This window comes from Python bivittatus, unplaced genomic scaffold (assembly GCF_059951505.1).
Source record: "Python bivittatus isolate LINGU-HERP-01145 unplaced genomic scaffold, Pbiv_v1 ctg000030_np1212, whole genome shotgun sequence".
Taxonomy (NCBI): domain Eukaryota; kingdom Metazoa; phylum Chordata; class Lepidosauria; order Squamata; family Pythonidae; genus Python; species Python bivittatus.
In genome coordinates, this window is record NW_028277031.1 from 2,812,728 (window position 1) to 2,835,310 (window position 22,583).

At 45.9% G+C, this 22,583-nt stretch overlaps 2 protein-coding genes across 3 annotated transcripts in view; one reads left to right on the forward strand and one right to left on the reverse strand.

Moving 5' to 3' along the window:
- The window catches only part of GNG13 (G protein subunit gamma 13), a 30,179-nt gene extending 20,430 nt beyond the window's left edge, over positions 1–9,749 (forward strand). For both annotated transcript variants that reach the window (XM_088152625.1, XM_088152636.1), the window contains exons 2-3: positions 7,287–7,437; positions 8,844–9,749. In XM_088152625.1, coding sequence (XP_088008751.1) covers positions 7,340–7,437; positions 8,844–8,949 — 204 coding nt within the window. In that variant the 5' untranslated portion in view covers positions 7,287–7,339 and the 3' untranslated portion in view covers positions 8,950–9,749. The remainder of the gene's footprint in view (positions 1–7,286; positions 7,438–8,843) is intronic.
- Positions 9,750–9,776: 27 nt separating this feature from the next.
- The window catches only part of CHTF18 (chromosome transmission fidelity factor 18), a 37,318-nt gene continuing 24,511 nt past the window's right edge, over positions 9,777–22,583 (reverse strand). Inside the window, exons 16-22 of the mRNA XM_007437446.4 lie at positions 21,993–22,217; positions 19,894–20,043; positions 17,205–17,335; positions 15,918–16,044; positions 12,419–12,553; positions 11,275–11,332; positions 9,777–10,021 (exon numbers count right to left, since the gene is read on the reverse strand). Of these exons, the coding sequence (XP_007437508.1) occupies positions 9,882–10,021; positions 11,275–11,332; positions 12,419–12,553; positions 15,918–16,044; positions 17,205–17,335; positions 19,894–20,043; positions 21,993–22,217 (966 nt within the window). The 3' untranslated portion in view covers positions 9,777–9,881. The remainder of the gene's footprint in view (positions 10,022–11,274; positions 11,333–12,418; positions 12,554–15,917; positions 16,045–17,204; positions 17,336–19,893; positions 20,044–21,992; positions 22,218–22,583) is intronic.

Consider the following 22,583-nt stretch of genomic DNA (forward strand, 5'->3'; position numbering starts at 1 on the left):
CATGCAAAAGGAATTTTCCTAGTCTATAAATAAATATTTCCATAAATTTTAGATAAAAATTCTCACCTACGAGTCTGTTGAAACAGTTTTGTTAAGTCTGTAAATTAAAAAAAAAGAACCTCCTTTTTGAGATATTTCTTGGGTGTTTCTCAGGGGCTCCTTAATGAGAGACTGATAATAATGGCCAGTCCTTGGATGGGAGACCACCAGGAAGTCCCCAGGCTGGAGCTAGACTGGGTGGTCAAAAACATCCCAGATGCTGAGGGTAAACTATCTCCATATTGTTGCCTAGAAAACTACATGGACTCATCCAAGAAGACGCCTGAGTTCACTCAAGGGAATTTTTATCCTAATTTTGCCTGCATTTAGCCTGGAAGTGACCCTCTGAACCAGCTGGAAAAAAAATTCTTTGCTGACTGTGTCTCTGTGTGCGCACGCATGCGTGGTGCTCACTGCCAACCTGGGGACAGGGTGGGGTTGTGGGGAGGTAAATACAGTTTGTTTTGTTTTCATATATTCTGTGAAGCTAGTTCTTAGGACTTTAAATCATAGGCCACTATTCAAAATATGGTTTAAACAAATGGTGGCTTCAAGCATTATGGGAACCCAGAAATCCAACTGGTCCAGTTGGAGCTGGGGCTGGGGCTGGGACCCATTCCTCAGTCTGCCTACTCTGCCCTTCTTTAACCGCATGGTCAAACAAATGGTGGCTGTAGAGCAGTGACCTGGATTATGTTGTCCTAACCCATGCGTTGTTCTACTGAATAATCTTGTTCTATCGAATAAACCACAACTAACTGGAAGATACATGAGATGGAGCCAGAAATCATGGCTTACAAAAGAGCTGAGTTCACACTACATGTGAAGCCTGAAACAGACCAAGTAACAGTGGCTGAAGACTGGATGAAATATGCCCCAACGTTCAGTTGAGCAGAAACCAGAAGATGCCGTGCGCCTCTCTTGACTGTTAAGGGAGTCTGCTGGAGCATCTCCTGCCCTAAGCAGAACCGACCCCACTGAACAAAATTCCACCCTGGCATTTAATTTTTTGAAACAAAACCTTCCAAAACACTGGGGGACCTTCATGACTGTCTATGTTTCTGCTTTCTCCAGTTGTAAGCAAAAAAGCAAAAGCAAGAGAGATGCCGAAACAGCAGCATCAGCATGAAAGCCGATTTGGAGAAGACTTGCGGCAGCTTGAGTGGGGAAGACCGAGGCCAGGAGAGCGGATGTGAGCAACCTCTCCGAGATACTGGTTTTCTCTTGGCCAGGCAGGATGCGGAATCTCTCTTATTCCAACCCTTCTGATCCCATTCAAATTCTAATCAAATCAGGCCCCGATAGCACAGATGCCTTCCCGCTTCTGCAGAGAGGCCAATCTGTCTGTTTCCAGGACGAGGCGGTTGCTTAGAGCTGGCTTTCCCTGGGGAAGGTAGGTGTTCTATGCCTGCTGTGGGCCAGCTCTCGGGTGCGATGGAGGCCAGGCTCAGTGAAGAGAGAGGGAGACGGAACCATTGCGACCACAGCAATAAAAGTCTTGGGTAGCGCAAAGTGGGCAAATGGTGGTCTCCGTACTGAGGTTGTGTGTTTTTACAACACTCTTGGCCATGGTTTACTCTGTTCATCCAGCTCTGGGTTGGTTGAGGCATTGCATGATAACGGTCTAGCCAGTGCCAGGGTGGTGTTTTGAGGAGGACACTGTTCAAGGACAGAAGATACTTTTTTCTTCCTTAGGAGGCATGCAGGTTCTTAAGTGGGGTGAACTTTCTTTGAGAAATAATCGCTACCGTTTTTTGCCCAGTTCTTCACTCCCAAGTGGAAAGAAGCCAGCCCCTGATCTGGGGCAGTTTTGTCGCCATCCTCTGCCTTGGCCCGGTCTTTCCTGGAAAGAAGACAGGCAGCCGGGAACCTGCAACCAGAGAGTAGAAGGGAAACCAGCAGAAAGGGGAGCTTTGCAAGGGCGTTTTGCGGAGGGGGAGCGGAACAAGCTGATCGATCCCGTTGGAATGAGGGAGGCCGAGGGAGCAGCAGGGGTGATTTGCCGGGGTGTGCTTGTGTCTGGCCTAGTGAGAAGTGTCGGTGAGGTGCACCTGTGGCTAATGCAAATGTAGAGAGTACAGAAGACGACCTTGACAGAGATACGCAGGAGCTGTTGCCGTGGAAAAAGGGGCTGAAACACTTCTGAAGCCCAGAACTACAAGATAAGATCCGGAAGTGGCTCGGGCTGATGCCCCCTGATTCAATGGAGCACAAGAAGGGAGAGGAGGTACAGCACAATTAGATTTGCAAGATGCTGCTACTGTAACCAGTCTTAATAAAAGTAGTTTCAGCTTTCCCATGGAGTTGGATTCTCAGAGAGTCTTATTGCAATTTATTGTAATTGAGAAGGGGTCAGGTGGTTATTGAATCATGGAATCTGTAAATGGCTATGTTAGCTCTCGTTTATGGTTGAGTACTTCAAGGCAGAGCCACCTTAATACCTTTGATCCTCTTTCTAACTGCCTCTCGATGTGATGAGGAGATGTGGCTACCTGCTTGGTAGATATGGGTGGCATGTACATCTGTTCTACTTCTGCAGTGGTCCTTCCTGTTCCCAGGCTTAGAGAGTTCTGTTACCGCTCTCCATGAAGGTGAGCAGAACAAGGAGAAGAGAGTACAAGAAACTGGGATCAGAGGAGCCAGAAGGAGATCCCCAAGGAAGAAGTACTCCAGCGGAAGTAGCAAGTGAGGCCAGTGAATAAGAAGTGAATGAACAGGAGGAAGTCCATGCAACTGAAGCTGACCAACCAACTGGAAGCTCACAAAGGAGATGAGATTCAACCCTCCTGAGATAGTTCTATCATCCTGGCCTCTCCAGAATAATAGAAAATATTCTCAACTCTGCAGGGATCATCAAAACTGAAGGTTTCCTCTGAGGTAATAAACAAGAGTGGGAGACTCACCAGGACATGGTGGAAAGATGATCAAGCTGCATTAAATGGACCAATTGCTAACCATTCTTTCTTATCAATGTTGGGGCAAACACTGCTAGAAGTGGACAAACTCTTCAGAGGGTTAAAAGTGACTGTAAAGTCTTAGGTAGAAAAGTGAAGTTGATGGGTGCTCAAATAGTGTTTTCATCCATTCTTCCTGTGGATTATCATGGGTCGAGAAAGGAGAGCAGGATCCTAGAAATGAATAATTGTCTAAGAAGATGGTGACAAACTTTTCTAGGTCAACTCACCAAGTTCTCCAAAGGACAGGTTAATGGGAGATTTCAAGTATCTGCTGGGAGACAAACTCCACCAACAGATCCTGACACTTTCATTTTTTAGAAGGTGGAAGAAGAAACAAGGGAGTCTGCTATTCTGGACCTAATCCTGGCCAAGAGAAAGGAACTGGTTGATGGTCTGAGGATGTCAGACACCTTGGGGAAAAGTTATCATGGCATATTGGCATTTAAGAAAGTAAGGGAGGAAGAACTTTGTCTTGGACTTCTGGAAAGCAGATTTTAATGAATTCAGGTGAAAGTTTATATTATAATATTCTATTTTGCCAGAGGAGAATTTTAAAAAATGGCAGTAGCACTTCTGGGATGAATGAATGAAGGGTTGGTGGGCCATGCCTACTCCCTTCCATGTGGTTCCTTCTTTCTCCCCTTAAAATTGTCTGGTAGAATGAAAACTGGAGATGGGGTGTCTAGAAAGGGCCTTTCACAGAGCCTCTGTAGAATGTAGAATGGGGAGTGAACACCTTGCCTCACCCCCATTAACTTAAACATAGCTTCACCCCCCCTAAACATTCCTGTTTGGCACTGAGTAACACCCCCCCCCCGCCCCAGGTTATTTGACCCAATTTGGTCAATTGGGTTAGTGTTGCACAACATGGTAACCCTTTCTGTTCATGACCCAGTTAGGTATGTCATGGGAACAGGGCATTTTGCTGAAGAGCAGACATCAAGGTGGGTGTTCGGTGGATTTTATTCCTGCCACCTAAGCCCAAATGAATGTAGGGGACTGTGCAGAAGATGGGCCTCTTGGACATTTTTACGAATGACCTCTGTGCCCTACAGGCCATCTTTGAAAGCCTTCCTTCGGGTTGTGATAGGAAGGTGAGAGATTAAAAGATCCGTCTGCTCCTGTCTATATTTACCGTTTTTGCTACCAAAAGGGTATTTTACTAGGCATGTGTAAACGTTTACAGGACCAGGTTTGTCCTGGGAGGAGAGAGAGGGGATAGTTTTAGAAACATTTTAGAAAATAATGTAAAAAAAAAAATGGGTAGGCTCTGTAATTACACAGTACAGTTGACAACGATATGGGGAGTTGTTCAAAAAACTCATCTCCTGGGACTACAGAGTTGCAACATCAGTGGAGCCAGAGATCCTCAAAGCCACAGGAGGGGTGCCTCTGGCGTCACAGGCTCACAGATGTCTTTCTAAGAAGAACTTCTGAGGATGGAAGACCAGATCAATGGAAATCCACTGCGTTCTGAAGCCTGCTGAGGGTGAAGACACAAGTGCCCACAACCAGCCTGTGTCCTCCAGACATTTCTCAAAGCTTAAAGTCCTCATTTTTGCTACCCCATATTTTTGGATCACATGATGTTGAGCCGGCGCTTGTGCTCTCCCCGTCAACAAATTTGGACTGTGGTGCCCATAATCTCCAGTGGAAAACTCCCGTGTGCAAACGCGTGCTTGACTGCCCTCCAGCCTTAAATGATTTTGTCCCGTGTCCCCAAGGGGTAGGGCTGGCTCTGCCACGGAGGACTCTGAGGCGAAGGGAAAGACCTGTTGCTTTGGAAGCTGACGGCTACCTGCCCTTTGTTACCCACCAAGGTAGGCCTGCTGAAGTAGCCCTTTGCATCCAGATTAAATTTTGCATTTCCATCTAGCCAACAGCAGCTGCCTGCTCTCTTCCTTCCCCCAGCAACCCCACCCCCCAGCATTTAGAAGGATTTGTTAGTTAAATGCTAATGCCACAAGATAAATGATGCAAATCGTGAGGTGGGAGAGCTTATGTTCCAGTTAGCCCAGGGAACCTTGGGAGCAAGCCTTTGAAATATTGGATGGATGGTGGTGGTGGTGGCGGGAGGAGGATATGCTGGGGTCACTGTGCAGCATCAATAATCTTCAAAGGGAAGAAATGGGCTTTGAGTCACGCAGGGGCTTTTGACTCCGCATCTATCACGTGCAAATGGTAGAAGAAACATTATTTGACTGGCAGTAGATGTAAGCTGTAAGTTAAAAAAAAAAAAAAAAGTTTTGGAGAAAAGCTGCTTGCTTGTTTATTTTAAAGGACCCAGGTTTCTAGTCCTTATGGACTAGAAGAGGATTGTTGCTTTTAGTCTATAGGACTGGCTGTAGTTCAGTGGTAGAGCTGCTACTTTGCACCCACAGGGCATCTCTGAACTGGAAAGCTGCTGTTAGTGGTTTGTGTATCTTTGCGAAGGACAGGGGTGGTCCGACATGCAGATCTTACCGAAGGGTGATGATCTCCAACCTTTAGCAGGACTTTGGCCAGCCTGGAAAACCCAGAAAAGGGAGGTGGGGGGTGGATGGAGGGCACGGGACTTGAATTACCACGTCCCCAAGTGCATGAGCCCTGCTAGAAGAACAAGACTTGGTAGCCAAGGTCTCCTTTGGCAGTCACTGGCAATGGCCCCAAAACGACTTCTTGGGTCTTTATCACTCCACGGTTTGCACACTTCTGCTTTCCTCCACCTCATACCCATAGTCCCCAGCCACCACAGCTCTAAGGCAAGGCACGTGTGATCCAGCTTCTCTGAACACTGCGGCTGAGAACCTTCTGTGCAGGAGAGAGGAGAGGTAAAGATAACGCCCCTTACATTTTCTTGGCGGCCGGTGCTGCGGATCCAGGGACAGCCCAGACAGGAGGCAGCTTGAAAAGAAACCCCACCTGAGATGCAAAAAGGACTGCTTTGCCTCTGGGCCACAGCACCGCTTTGTGAATGGTCCTGCTTCTCCTCTGCCCATTGGCGGGTGAGACTCACCGCCCCTTAAAGCTGATTTCCCCTTTGCTGCCACCTTTGTTGAGGGCTTAATGCCTGCTGCCCAGAAGGCAGGGCAGGGCAGGGCAGGGTTCAAAGGCCAACTTCTCGGGCCACCTGCCCGCCTGCCCTCACTGCTGGGCCTGGACATATGAAGAACCCGTTTCATGACCAGGGTCAGAAGACCTGCATTGGTGGGCTCCTGCAACCTAAAGCCGGGCCAGGTAAGACGCACTGGATGAGCAGGAACCTTGTTAGGGATAGGCAGGACTGACGAACAATGGAATAATATTTAGCTCATTGATTGCCTGAGCTGGGGAGTGAGTGGCAACCGCGTTGGAGCCAACATGGAGCTGGTGGAACAAGAGCCTGGGAGAACATCTGCGTCTGGGCACACTCCAGCCTCTGCGGCCCACCGGGTGGAGCAGCGTCCTGAAGGGAGGCGTAGTTGGTTGGCTCAAACACGAGCATTGAAGGAGCTCCACTGAAACTTGATGGGAGGGGTAGCCTTGCGGCAAGAGGCCACAACCCCTGCGTGCCTTTCGGCCTTTCTCATGGCACTTCTTGCATTTAATATGGCTGCTCAAGGCGGTTTAGTGAAGGGCAGCACTTCCTCCTCTTACCCTCCGCGATTGGTTCCCCCAGTCAATACTGTGGTTAGGGGGTCACTGAGATGGGGCTCCTTGGAGCCAGTCCAGCACTTTCACCAACACCTCTTAGCAACCTGAACAACTACTTCTTTTCAGGGTTACTATAGTTTAATTCCCACTCCTCCGCCATCCTCTCTCCTTCATATATTGAAATATAGATTGCAAGCTTGCCTGGAACTGAGACCAAAGGCACACACAGAAGCATAATATAATCACATTACGCTGCAGTGACAGAACGAGGTTAAAATATTTTTATTTCAACATGCTTTTGGTCCACCCTGATTGTGGATGCCAGTCTTGAGTTTTATTTGCAGTTTACCTTCACTTTTTGGTGATTACTTTATCGTTCTGGCATTGTTCTGTTTTCCCTATCATTATGTTTTTGGTTCATCCTTTGGGATGGGGTGGATTATCAGTACTGTAAAATCAATAACCAATCCATCCATCCACACCCACGATGGAAATTAGTAGTAGTGAGTCCAAGGTGCCCTTTGGCATTTAGCCGTTAATTTCTTCTTTAGCCTATTTTGCAGGTAAAAAGTGTTACGATGGTGGAAGTAACTTCCGTCCAAAGCTCTTTGGAACAGCGGCACCTAGAAATGGAATGAAGCCCATTTAAAGAGTCTCTCTTTTTTGTTTTCCCTTCAGAGTGACATCTTTCCTCTTTCGTTGACCCAAAAAGCCAACCAAGACCAGGCTCCATGGATGAGTGGGATGCCCCCCAGTGGAAAAAGGAAATTGAAAGCCTTAAGTATCAGCTGGCTTTCAAGCGGGAGGCATCGTCCAAAACAATTCCTGAGTGAGTTCACCAGACATTATTTTGTGCAAGTGGAGAATTAACATGTAAAGAGCCTCATGTTTCTAGCCCCTAAAGTTGCAAAGAAGGGCTTGAAAATGAGTGGGAAACGTGTGATAAAGGAGGGGGGCCTAGCAGGAATTTTGATTATTCAGTTCTTGTTCTAGCGATTATGTGCCAGTCTGTGTCCGGTTTCAGCTGACAAGCTTAGCGGTTAAATAATGAACAGCTGCATTCAAGCAAAGTGGCTGGGCATATGGTTTTTTTTGCAATTACTACACTGTATGGACTCCACCCGTTTGGTTAGCGGGATTCCAGGCAAACTTGAAAACGGAGTTCAGTAACCAGGTTAACGGAGACTGGGTCTGCACATTTACATTCCCAGATGTAATTTCCAGCTAGAACTGGAAAGATCCAGCCTGAATTCTGGCAAACTGCGGCCAAGTCCACGGCAGATTTTCCAGGCTGAGTTTCCCCAACGTTCTGGGTGTTGAAGTAGACAAAAGCAAGCGAGATGCAGCAGCAGCAGCAGCAGCAGCAGCAGCAGCAGCAGCAGCAGCAGCAGCAGCAGCAGCAGCAGCTTTGGATCAGAATGACTTATTGATAAGACAATATCAATAAGGCAGGGAAATCAGGCTGGGGATTCCACTGCTGGCATTACATTGCAGTTCTGCAAAGAAATCATCTGTGCTTTAGCGTTTCAAAGCATGACAGAATTTTCCTCCTCCTTTGATAGGGAAGTAAAGCTAGTCTGAGGTGGAGGTTAACCACATTGCACTAACAGTGAGAAAACCAGTCTTAGTCTTCCCTTAGGCACAAAGGTTTGTTAGTTGTTTAGTGTCTCAGCCCTAGGAAGAAGGTCAACTGGGCCTCTGCATGCAGTCACGACGAATCAGGTTGACTCAAAGGACCAAAACAAGGAGAGATGGAATGAAGCATGTTGAGAAGATTATTGACGTGCTGCATCCAGAAATCTCCTGGCTTTTGTGATGTCAGAACAATCTGGTCACAAAAGCTGACCCATGCTTAAATAACTGTTTTAAAGTCATTGCTTGCAGGTTTATTTTTTTTTAAAATCTCAGCGCAGTGGCAGACCAGAGGCTCTTACAGGGAGGTATCCAAGAGCTGTCCTGAGCTTTGGAGAGTTTCAAATGCCATTATACCAGTTGCAACTGTCCAGAGATCCATATCAGTGGTGGTGGGTCTGCAAGAAACTAAGGATGTGAATCAAAACATTCTCACAAAATCCCTGCTCATAACAGTATTTAGAAGTAATTTAACATCATTTTCTAAAGAGGAGAATTTTACCTCCTGGAGATGACCGGCTCCATAAATCCGTATGACAAGAGTTCGAAGTGCAACACTGGACACTAGCAAAGCGAGAGACCTTGCTTTCTCTTCTTTTCTAGATTCCTTAAATGGATAGAAGATGGGATCCCAGAAGATCCATTCCTGAATCCAGAACGGATGAAAAACAACCCCTGGGTGGAAAGAGGAAAATGTACCATCCTCTAGTCCGTGTCCTTAGCCCCGCATCTTCCCCGACTGATGAAATGCTTTCCTTTGGAGACGCTCCGAAACTGCGTAAAAACTGAAGGCTCCAAAGTTATTTGCTTACCGCTATGGCTAAATCCGCATTCATAGTCCTGTGTTAGTGCAGGGGCCTTATCTAAGGACGATGTTAAAGGCTTCCCAAACGTCTGGTATCTGGGGCACCATTTGGGTGTGGGTGGCTTAAAGGGAGATCCAGCTTCATGAGCACTGTAGGTGGGCCTTTCCCGACTGGCTCCGCTCTGAAATTCTGACGGCGCAGGACGGGCAAGGTCTCCCAGACCCGGGCTGCGCGATGGCTTGCAACGGGCTGTCCTGCAGAAAGCCGGATTATCCTTGCTGGGGGGAGCGGCCCTGGCCATCTGCTATGCAGTGGGGGAGAACAGCTGATCCTCACCGGCACAGAGTGACAGAAACCTACAGTGCAGCAATCTAGCATTTTAGGACCTGCTAATTTTAAACCTGTCAGTTCATGATTTGGGAACTGCTCAATAGGAAAGGATTCATTTATATGGAAGAGACTTGCTATTTTGAATCACTGCAACCCAAAGACAGAAATGATCTGTAACCAGAAACAGTGACGCAGAATCAAAGTCCTTTTTAGGAACCCCCTTAGCTGCTCTTCCTTGTAAATCTGTAATTCTTTTTGCTGTCTTCTTTCTTTTTTTAGATATAAACATGCGTTTTATAAGCATTTTCATTTTTTTCTATTTTAGGAAATTCAGTTTTGCAGTAAAAAAAAACTACGTGTGATAAGTTTATAAATGAAATAAAGCAATATTAAGCATGTCTTTATTTATTCTAAAAAAAGGATTTAATACAAAAAATACATTGAAACGTTCCTCCTGCTGCCTGCTTTTTCACGCCCCTATTTCATTTCTTGTTTTTTTTAATTGCTAGAACAAATCTTTAATATAAATGTTTCTCCGAACTGCATTGGAAACACCTTCATTAAACCGGAACCAAACATCACTTTGTCCAACAGCTTTTCCAATTTGCTTTTCCACTGTATTTTTCTCAGGCACCTGATCAGCGTCTAGGGGGAAAGAAAGAAAAGAGAAAAGAAAAAGTGATAGCAGAGGCGTCTGCAGGGTTTAGGGTGGTCAGGAAGTCAAGATCATGACTACAACCGTGCAGCTGAAACCTCCCCACTTCTTTGTGTGAACTGCACATAAACAATTTGACTGTTTGGTTGCAGTTACCATCTTTGTTGCCTTACCCCAAGAGAAGGCGGATAAAATTAAAGAAAGTGGGAATATCCGTAGTACTTGTTATGGAAAAGAAACATTTGTAAACAAGTCGGGGAAATAAAAGCTAGCCTTTACTTCTCCGCACTTTTACAAAGGAGTTACACACCTCTAAACAAAATCTCCCGCTAACTGCAAGAAGCTGGCTCCCTCCAGCGCTCAAGGGAAAAAATAACCTTAACCTCCCCTTCAGGCTTGGGCAACATGGAGAACCTGAGGGCAAGGAAATCATCAGGCTGCAAGCCTGGATCCCCGATCATGGTTAGAGCTGCCTTCTTCAACCAGCCTGATCCCTTCTCTGGTTCGCAGCTCAAGGCAGACCTAATCAAGCCAGCAAACCTGCCATTTATACCATGCTGCTCACTGGGATGCATTCAACCACCACCAATATTCACAAGTAAAAACTACACAGAAGCGTTCAGACCAATATAACCACCATACGTTTACAGTCATCGTAACAGTTTAAGAACCACTAACAGAGTGCCGTAGGAGCTTGCCAGCTGTTCGTTGTTTCTGTCAGCCTTTTGAGGTAGGCCAGATCAAAAAAAGAGCATGGAGGGGATTCCAGAAATGCTACTTTATGGTTGCAGGGTATGTCAACAGGCTCCTGAAACCCCTTCCAAAATCCTCACTGCCCTCCTTCTTGAGGACCAGGTGGGCTGTCTGCTTTCCTGGGGCTGAGCAGCCCTTTCGCTTCTCCTGCCTCCTTTGCAGAAAACCTCTACGATTTCTGTGCTACAAATTTATTTAGTGCCATTATGGCCAACCAAGGAAGCCTGAATGGGAGGTCCATGCAGGAGAACTCTCAACTCATTCTCAGTACACTTTAATAGGAAAGAGAGCATCACGCCCTGCTGTCCTGCAGTGGACAAGGACGGAGAGAGCCGCAGCGCACCCCAATTTCTCTTCCCCACAAGGTTTATTTTCATGAGCCATTTCAATCCAATCCAAACAGGTGAGCTGAACCATATCTTATCCCACCGCTCCTCCCAGCATCCTCTCTCCCAGAGGACAGAACGTTTCCCTCCAGCCCAGGCCTTACCTGGCGAAGGGAGCACCTTTTTCTTGAGGACAACCCGGCCAAAGAAGTCAGTTTCTGGCTGGCGGTGGAAAGGAAAGGAGAGGTCATGAGCAACTGCTCTTCTCCACACAAAGGTCTAGTTTTCTCAAAGACCAGCGCAAAAGCAACAGGCTGCAGCCGATTCACAATCTCCACAAGAGCCTGGATCTCCACTATGGCACCCCTGGGCATTATAAAGGTGCCCTACTTGGCACTTTCTTTACTGAATTTCTCTCTATATTTTTCAGAAATAAAAAGAAATAGGAGGTTGATGGGACACAAGGCTAAATTCAATTCATGATCTTCATGTCCAAATCCTCCCAGGGCTCCACTTAGATCCCACTGGTATTTTTAGAAAAAAACGTGGATGGCTCCAGGCTGATGCTTCGTTTGGAAATGTGCCCCCTGCCCAGAAAAAAGACCAAACTCAACTGAGGAGGCAGAAAGCCTGCCAGGTGGTTTGGAACAAGCCCCCCCCCCCGATCTTCTTGGGCCACGCAGGGGGTGTGATTGGTTCCTCACTCCACGGCCTCCATTTTGTCAGAGCCGGTTTGCAAACTGGCAGAGATGGCCACTGACTGGAGGCGCTGCGCTAAAGCACTGATCTCTACAAGTAACATCTTCACAAACTTCGGGCTGCTCTGTTCTCCCAGCACACGGCAGCTGCCCTAAGGGCTACCATGTCAATTCTCCAGAACTTGCTCTGGGCCTCCCATCCTGCCTGTGAACACATCCTTGGCATGGTCAGGGTTTTCCCTGGTGAATCCACGCCACAACTCTGCTGGACTGAGTGGATGCAAAATCACCATAAAAAAAAACTCTACTGGAATCGGGACTGAAATCATGTTTCTCACTTTGCAATTTGTAATTTTTCATGAACCAGTTTCCTTGCTTAGCGGCCGTTTTGACAACTAACGTACACGGCTCTCCAACTCAAACTCCTTTCCAAGAATGCCTGACAACGTATTCCAGAGTCTTTAACCTTGTGGCTTGTGTGCTTTCTCCACCCAAAGAAAGGATTAGCTTTCCTCTGTGCACAATCTGCCTCGCAAGGCCAAATATGCTTTGGCCAAACGCTGCAACACCGCGCCATGCTGCCCCTTCAACCCTTGAACGCTGCCATCACCTTTTCCTCAATTGTTGCTCTCTTCACAATTTGGTCAAGGCTTTGCTCGTGGTTCCTTATCCTGGATTTGCGCAGCTGCACGTTCATCCTCATTTCATGGTTGGTTTCTGTGGGGACTGATCTGGCTTCTGATGCCTGAGGGATGGGCAGAGGAGAAGCATTCATGGGGGGGGGGGGGAGGAGAGAGAAAAAAAAGAAGGGGAAAATCGCATCAGTTTTGCCAGGACTGTGTGTAATCTTCAACTGTTAGTCTTAAAATTTGCTTAAAATGAAAGTGTTTCTGATCAATTTCAAAAGGCTCCCATTTACTTGTGTATTTTTTTTACCAAAATGCTTATTTTTAAAAAGAGCAGTTAAAAACATTTGTTCCCTTTTAAGAGTGACACATGGATTGTGGCACATGGATCACCTTGAGAATCAATGCTTGTCCCTCAAAACATAAATTAATAAGCAAATGGATGTATTACTATTCATAGCACTAAATATCAGCAACATGCTACCCAGAAGATAATTCCACTGAATTCAATGTAATTTATTTATCTAATTTGATTTTGGTGCTTCCCACTTCAGAATAACTCTTGGAATTACAATGTAAAGGTTATAAAGGCATGTGGAATACATACTACCACAAACGATGAGAAACTATTTATATGCATCACACACACTGAATTTTTCTGGGGTTCACAGGTAAACTATAATATCCTTTTCAGATGATATTTATGTAAACCTTTTGCCTACTGAGATTTAAATGCTGCACACTACTGTTTACCTTTGTTGGTAATAACACTTTGTTGGTAATAACACTGTAATACTAGGGTTGTTTCCAAATCCCCAAAATATTAATACTCTAGTATGGCTCTTCTCTGCTCTTGGTATGAGGAAGAGCAGCAACAAAATTTTATTTCAAAATACAGTTGGAACACAAATATGCAAGAATCTGAGCTCCATATAATTCTTGGAGATAAATCTTATGATGTCAGTAAGGCTGGCTGGCTGGCTGGCTGGACACTGTAGATAGGCAGGTAGGTAGACAGACAGACATAAAAACTCTTGAAATATCCCTTTTTATCTCCAGCTGGTCTGTATTTAAATCCATTAAAAGCCAAAATCCTTGGGCCTACTAAATTAACGATATTTGTATTCTGGGTTTAAGAAATAACATTATCTATCATCCTGGATACGTTATGCAAAATGTAGATATCCTTCATTTTTAAAACTCATCCTGATGTTTTTAATCAAAAAGATGAATGAGGAGCAGGGTGACTGAGGCCAGTTCTCAATTACTAGAAATGTTCTGCCTCCAGAGCTGCTCGCAAACCACGTCTAGTTTCCAGGATCTCTGAGAACCAGGGAGCCGGGCAAGACCGAATAAGCTAAAGGTGAGATACTATAAAAAATTAATTTGGGTCAAATGCCAAAAGCTGTGGGCTTTTGGTACTTCTGTAAAACTCCTAGCCTAAAACAACTTTATAACTGCACATCCACAGGGAGAATTAAAAAAGGTGAGTTGACAGCCATGAGGGGAGCCTTCCCCATTTTTATAAGCCTTGTGACAGCCTTGACTTTTTTGACCCCCCTGTGGATGCCCATGCATATACCAGTTCTGCCCCACATCTTAAGGAGGGTGAGAGAGGGGAGGACTTGCTGCATCATATATGAAATGCTTGTACTGAGGGTTGCTCATTAAGCTAAATGGTTAATATTGCTTGTATCTAGACACAGCCAGCTGGCATACTGGCAATTTTTAAACGTGGAGTTTTTGGAAAAAACACAGGCCCCTGGCTTTGAGCAGAGTTCCAGCCTCTTCTTTCTTACCACTGTCTCTGCCCTGACTGATTTGCATTTAAAGATTTGGCCTTTATATTTATTTATTTATATTTCAAATTTAGTCACCGCCCATCTCGCTCAAGGAGCGATTCTGGGAAGTTTACAATAAAACAAGAATAAATACTAATTAAAATGCAATAAAACAATGTACATAAATGTACAACGTACATTTCACGGTGCAACGCTGCCTTCTTGAGCAGAGCAGCTGTAAGGTCCAGACCTTTCTTTTCACAATGTCAACCTAACCCCTAAAACTGCTATTTGGAGGCATCTTCTCCCAACCAGGGTGTAGCTTCAGACCCGGACAGACCTGTCTTCTGTGAATTTATCCAACCCTCTTTTAAGTGGGCGGCCATCACCATATCTTGTGGTACTGAATTACAATCTGACTGCAATCAGTTTCATTAGAGGAATATATTCATACTATTTTGACAGTTCTTCTCCCTACCTTTTTGGTTGTTCTTAACTGAACTTTCCCCTGTTCTATTATATCCTTTTCCAAGTGTCCTGACCAGATCTATGCACTGTGCTCTGCACGGAGATGTACTACAGATTTGGATTAGGGTAATTTCATTTCAGTCCTTTTTCTAATGCTCCCTAGCAGGAATTTGCCTTTCTCGCAGCTGTGGTGACTCCACGCCCTGAATGGCATCTTTGTTGAGCTCCCCATTATAACAACTCCAAGACCCTTTTCCAGGATAGTTAGCTCAGTCCCCATCAATGTATATTCAAAATGAGGGTTTCTTGCCACAACAGCCATCACTTGACTCTTATTGAAACAAGCCACACCTGCAATTTTGGTAACCCAGTTTAAAGCGATGTTTATGAAGCTCTTTGCAACACTTCCAGTTCTTGCTACCCCAGCATGGTCTCTGGACTTTCCCCTTCAAGACGGGTGTGCAGTTTAGGGGTGCTGGACTCGCAGCTCCTGCCCAAAGAGGCCAGGCTCGTGTGCCGGCTGCGCCGTTTCCTCAATCGGGAGGCCCCTCCGGCAGTTGCTTGTGCCCTGAGGTGCGTGGCTGGATTATCGCAATGCGTTCTACGTGGGGCTGCATCCGGAAGCTACAGCTGGTTCAAAATGCAGCAGTGCAAGCAGCACCTTTCGGGGTGCCCATGGCTCTACACTGCTACGCGAGCTGCACTGGCTACTAGTCAGTTTCCAAGTTCAATTCAGCCTGAATGGATGGATGCTGGCCCTGCTTCTTAGGAAGCATCTGAGTCGTGACGCAACGGAGCATGCTATGCCCAGGAGTTTGTTGCAGATTTAAGGAATGGGATAGGCAAAGAAAGAAAAAGAAAAAAAGATCTATTCCCCCTCCCCCGCTTTTTACTGCCCCCATGTTTTTCCTCAGAAGTCTTCTGGATGTTGTACCATAATGGACAGTAACCCTGTGGCGTGTGTGGTGGGGAAAGAGACACGGTCACGGCCAGTTCTACTCAACCTCTTTGGGCTCGCTGTTTGCAAACGAGGCAGTAAAAGGAGAGCTTGGCTGTTCTGGATTACCACAAAATGCTTGCAAACTTGACTGTGTCAGGGGATGGGTGTCTCCATTTTGAGATTAGGGATGGGGGGAACAAAAGGTGCGTTTGTCTTACGATCTACCAGCTGCTCAGAACTTTCCCACAAGCCGTGCAAGAGTTGCCAAGGTGCTTGTCAAGCGGGAGCTGATACCTGGAGAGCAGCCTCTGTTCGCTTCATCTTCTCCAGCTGGATCTCTCTTGCAATGAGCTGCTTGGCCTGGTAAGTCAGCGGTTTCCGAAGTGGAAGATCGGGAAACCTACAAACTTCTTCCACGTTCCTAGGGTTTGCAGCCAAGGCAGCAGCATTATTGTCAAAGGAAAGAAGAACTAAATATTATTACATTTAATTGTGTGTGTGTGTATAAAATATTATATAATTATATAAACTAAATAAATAAATCAATATTCAGGTATCTATGAGTTAATCCACATGTGTGTGAATCACATACCAGGCTGGGTCTATTATGCAGCTGAACTGAACTGATGGAACAGACCGTACCACTTTCAGATTCTGGCTGTGACATGCCGTTTTTTTTTTAAAATAATATTTTATTTAAATTTTAAAGTTACAAAGTTAAAAGTTAGAAATGAAAAAGAAAATTGAAAATACAAATTATAAAGAAAAGGAAAAGAAAAAGTGAGATAAAGTAAAAGAAAAAGATATGAAAAATAGATAACTTCCAATCTATCTCTGGTCTTAGGAATAGTAAGACTATCATAAGTGCTAGTGTTTAATACATTAAGTAGGAATAATTCTTTGTCAAAACATATCCCATTACATTTACAATCTAATCTTCAAATCCCCATGTAAGCTTCACCCCACCTGCATTTTGCAAATAGTCCATCAATGGTTTCCATTCTTTAAGGTAATAGTTATTTGAGTTTTCTTTTAATAAGCAAGTCAGTTTATCATTTTCTGCCATTTCCATCAGTTTTAACAACCATTCTTGTATTGTTGGTAGCGTCTGGCTTTTCCAAAATTGTGCATAAAGAAGTCTCGCTGCAGTAATCATGGGATTCTGGCTGTGAGATGCCGTTTTTGAACATATAAAACTCCCTGCACGCACAACCCTGGAAACCAGAGACCCTAGCCCAGGGATTTCCCCACGGCATTGGTTTTCTAGTCACACCAAATCATCCTCAGGGAGCTCACGTAACTATGACTCCGCCATTCTGTTCAGCAATTTGAAACATCACTGGCGTCTCTGAACATTAAGCATTGAATCAGCTGGTTCTGCTGCATATAAAGCTCAAGGCCCAGCAGCACCACTTGCACGTCTGACATTCACAAGGGCCCAGAGCTGCAGACAACCCTTTGCTTCCTGCATCAGATGTCGCGTTTCCACGGAGAACGATTCTACAATCAGCTGCTGAGTGCAAAATGCTCCCCACGACTGCGCAGCACTTTCCTGCTGCCTGAAAAGAAGGTGGTACTTACGGGTCAAGCTTGTAGACGTACTGGCCCTCGGGAGTCCGCTCCTGATGGTAGGTAAGATTGTATGTCAGCATAGTATTGATCAGCTGTGCCAGCTGCTCCTTCTCCTTCTGACTGTACAGCTGGGTGTTGACCTAAGAATGTAAGGATGACGGATCAGCCCAAGCTCCATCTTAATTCGGCATTTTGCTTCTCATACTATCCAGCTTCTCGGGCTTGCAAGCAGGAAACAGAGACCTACCCCCACCCCCCTTCCTGTTCAGCAGCAGTAGTATTTGGGGAGAGTTGCCCCAATCTGGAGGTAACATGGAGGCTTCCTCCATGCCTTTATCCAAACCTGCTTGAAAGCCACCTGAGTTAGTGGCCGTTGTCATGACTTAAAGACACCCGAACAGCTCTGATTGATCAGGCCGAAGCCCAGCTTGGTCCAATGTCTTGCAAAATCAATGGGGGAAAGCCGGATTTGCTTAACAACCGCATGATTTGCTTAATGGCTGAAGTGATTTGCTTAATGACCGCTGCAAAAAAGGTCATAAAATCGGGTGCAACGTGGTTAACAACTGCCCCACTTAACAACAAACTTTCCAGTCCCTATTGTGGTTGTTAAGCAACAACTACCTATAAGGTTTAAACAGCTGTTTCTATTATTATTATTATTATTATTATTATTATTATTATTATTATTATTATTATTATTTGTCTAGGCATGTAAGCTTTCACGGCTTTCCCTCCTCCAGTTTTTTTTTTTATATCACTCTCCAAGATCGGCTGGGCTGAGAGTGATAGGCCCAAAGGTGCCTAGTGAGCTGAGTGGGAACAGGTCTCTCTCTGGTCCCAATCCACTATGCTGTGCTATGTCCTGATTCACACATACATACAAGTCACTTGGTTTCCACAGCCATGCATTATTTGTCATATGTTATACAGGTAATCCCCAGTTTAAGAACGAGTTCCATTCCCAAGGTCTGTCCTTAAGAAGACTTTGTATGTAAGCTGAAACAGTATTATTGTACTTTATAATTATAATACTGTATAAGTAGCATTGGGTAATGCACTTGAACCATTGTGTATTTAACTTGAATCACTGTGTATTTAACTTGAATTTTGCTACAATAGGCTCCGTTCTTAACTACGGGTTGCCTGTAAACTGGGTGTTCTTAACCTGGGGACTCATGTAGTCCTCAATGATCTAGTCCCTACTCTGTATGCTTTTGATTACTAGAAGCAACTAGGGTTAATCCAGGTGTAATTAACCCTTGTTCCTCCAATATCATCCCTGCAATAATGACTCACTGAGGAAGGCTGGATCAAAAGTGAGTGACTGGCCTGTAACAACCCACAACTGGGGGTGGACTTGAACGGGTCAAGGGCTGAGTGTGTCACTCCATTCAGTTTGTAGGGCAGGAAGAAGGATCACTGGGGGAACTGGAGGAATCAAAGATGATCCACAGGTCATTAACTGGAGCTTCCCAATTAATATTTTTAATTAATGAAACAAATTGAGGGCCTGGGAGACAGCAAGAGAGCTTCCTGGGCACACTGATACCCACAGGCAGAATGTCAGGAGCCCTGGGCATCTGGTAGACACCACAATGACATCAGAATGTCTCACATGTTGCAATGACACAAGGTAATTGGCATCAATGATCAATAATTGCATCGTTTGCGTCACGAGGTGCATTATGTTATTTGCCCCACCCACAGACAGCAATTAGTGTAACTGGGAAGGAATAGCATCACCCCTCCTAAAAGAGCTGCCATTTTCAAACACCACCAAATGGGAGAAGGCGGACAGGGTTGTTCCGTTTTGGTTTATTACATGCAGACTTCAAAAACCATAGTTAAATAACTCATGGCTTATACCAGGACATAAACCTAGTGGTTGAAATAGGCTAATCCTGCCAGACTGCCAGGCAGAGCTCACTTAGACTCGCAGAATCTCATGTGTCAGAAGCAACAGTGCAGGACCTACTAGCATCTCTGAAGATAACCATTCAACTTCTGTTTGAAGACTTGAGGGAATATATTACTGTACAACATTTTCCTGAGACTAGTATATCAAGAAAATATGATGTTGCTATCATTTCCTGATGTTATGATTTTCCATTCACAGGAATATTTTTATCTGGGGGCTGTAGTAGTGCAAATCTGTGGACAGGTCTTAAGCAAGGCAGGCTGGCACAAAACTGCTTTTCTCTCCAAGAGGCTCTCCTTTCCTGTTTCAGCTGGAATAGCTTATCATCGCTTGCCAGGCCGCAGAATTGTTTTCATTCATGCCTTTTTTTGGTGTGTGTGTGTGCCTTTGAGCCATTGCTGACTCCTGGCGACTGCCTGGACAAGTCCCTGCAGTTTTCTTGGCAAGATTTCAGAAGTAGTTTGCCATTGCCAATTCCTAGGGCTGAGAGAGAGGGACTGGCCCAGGGTCACCCAGCTGGCTTCGTGCCTAAGGTGGGATTACAACTCACGGTCTCCCGGTTTCTAGCCTGGTGCCTTAACCCCTATACCAAACTGGCTCTCGTTCATGCCTTACAGGACACAAAAGCGATCAAAGCAGATACTGAGGTGCAGCTCTGGCTATCTGGTAGCTGACCTAGGGATTTGGCCTTGTTCTCTCTCCAGCCACTATGTTGCTTGTTCAGCCAGTCCTGACCTGATAAAACCCTCCCCACCCCCCGCAGGGAGATTGCCTTACCGGTCTCAACTTTGGTGAGATAATCTCCAAGAGGAGACAAAGGGCCTCGAGGGTAAAAGACTGAGGTCCGGCACGGCTACGCGAGTTGGGTGCAATTCCAGAAATCATGGAATCTACCAGGTTCTGCATCTGGGTCAGTTTTGATAGGGCCTGAATGAGAAAAAAGCAGGCGACATTTGCAAGCAGGCAAAGTTCCAAAGAGATTTCACCACAACACTGCAATTTCTCCAAGAGGCTGTGAAAGGTTTGTTTGGCTGTCAAAGCCTCCCTAAGAAGCTGCCTTCTACAGACAATTGATCTCTTTAGTTATAGAAGAGGACAGAGGTGGCCTTGGGGAAAATACGCAGAAACTGTTGGGAAACCATGAACTTATTTATTTAACACATTTATGTGGCCGCCCAACTCACACACAGTGACTCCGGGCGTAAAATCCCCAATACAAAAACCCCATCAACTCCCACCCCCCGCGGTGGCCAAAAACACAATCAGCACCGCCACCTGATTAGCTCCTTTTCAGCTTGGGGCCCCCAGGGCCACTGGCAAAACGTCTTCAGGGCCTTCAGGAACAACATCAAGGTGGGGGCCAATCTTCTCTCAGGGAATAACATTCCACAGGGAGGGGGCCACTACAGAAAAGGCCCTTCTTCGTGGTCCCATCAGATGTACTTCCCTCGATGATGGGACCCACAACATACCCAGGTTCCCTGCTCTGGTGGGACGGGTAGATGTAACTGGGGCAAGGCGGTTCTGCAAATCACCAGGCCCCAAGCCATGTAGGGCTTTAAAGGTGATAACCAGCACCTTGAATTGAATTGAAAGAAGCAAGTCGGCAACCAGTGCAGCTCCCACAAAAGAGGAGACACATGTGCAAATCTGGATTTGCGCAGAACTATGTGGGCCGCTACATTTTGAACCAACTGAAGCTTCTGAATACTCTTCAAGGGCAGCCCCATGTACAGCGCATTACAGTAGTCCAAGCAGGAGGTGACTAGGGTGTGGGTGACTGTGAGAAGGGCACGCTGGTCCACGATTGGGCGCAACTGCTAAGGCCCTCCTGGTTACAACTGCCACCTGCTCCTTGAGCAGGAGTTGGGAGTCCAGGAGAACCCCCAGATTGTGCATCGGGTCTGTCTGGAGCAGTGCCACCCCATCCAGAATCAAAGACCCTAGATATGGGAGAGCCCTGAACATGCAGCCACTCTGTCTTGCCAGGGTTCAGCTGAAGCCTGTTGTTCCCCATCCAGTCCCCCACAGCCTCCAGGCACCGCAAAAGAACACCCACAACATCACTTACTTCCCCTGGGACGGAGATGTATAATTGAGTATCATCAGCATACTGATGATGTCTCACCCCATGGCGACGGATGATCTCACTCAGCAGCTTCATGTGAGTGTTAAACAGGAGCGGAGAAAGGACCGACCCCTGCGGGACCTCACAAAGCAGGGACTGCCGGTTGGACCTCTCGCTCCCAACCAACACTGATGAAAATGGCCTCGGAGGAAGGAAGTGAACGAGGACAGCACAGTGCCCCTCACTTCCAACCCCTGTAGCTGCTCCAGAAGGATACCATGGTTGATGGTATCAAAAACCGTGGAGAGCTCAAGTAGAGCAAGGATGGACGCACTACTTGCATCCTGCTTCCGCTAGGAAGTCAGGTAGGTGTGAGAAAAAAACGCAAGATTGCCCCACCCTGACTCTCTTTGGTATAAAAGAGAGGGAAGGAGAAATGCTGCCAGGTCTTCACGATTCTTTTGTTATAATAAAACAGAGTTATAGTATTTCTGGTGTTATTTGTTTCTTCCCCTGGTCTACTCAGTAGATCTCACACTTAGGAATTTTATGCAGGTCTCCCTCTCAGACCTAAACTGGAGACTTTCTGCAAGCAAATGCAGGTTTTATCCCTAAACTTTATCCCTTCATCTCCATAAAAGGCATATGAACTTTGGAAACCAGTAGATCAAGAGCCAAGCAGAGAAAACAGAAGGGCAGCTCTTCACTTCATGATCAGCTGGGAATGCACTAAAGGAAGATGACTGATGCTAAACTCAGCTGTTTCTTTTCCCTGCCCAGTCCCTGACGGTTTTCCCTCCGTTCATACCTCATGTTGGCTGTGTGGATAGATCAGTCTGGGAATACTGGAAGCAGCAAAGAGCAAGTGAAAAGAAACTGGGAGGAAGGGCAAGTATCTCATCAGCTGGAAGCTCTGGCTGACCAGGACTGCCTTGCTCAGCAGATCAGAGAAGCTGAGCCACTCCAAGGCCAAGCAGATCGAGCCGAAGCTGGAATCCTTCACCTTCATATTGAGGAAGTTGTCATACAAGCCCTGCAAGGAAAGTGGGAGAACTGAAGCCAGCAACAACAGAAGAGTCTGAGCCTAGACCAGACCATTATCTAGACAGGGGGTCCCTGTTCTCCACATCTAAGAAACAAGCAGCAAACAGTCTGTTACCACATAAGGGTGGGACAGAGAGATGCAGGACTTAAACTCTGGTGCTGGTGTTCAAATACGGCTGGATTTCTAGATTCTGCAATAGCTCAATTTTGTAGCGTAAAGCTTCTTTTATATCTGCCATAAAAACAATTTATTTGGGCTTCATCCCTGAAGCATTCTGTTGCTAGCTCAAGGGAGATTTATTACTGTCCCCTTTTTGATAGAAAATGGAATCATGTCTCTGACCAAACATCCCTG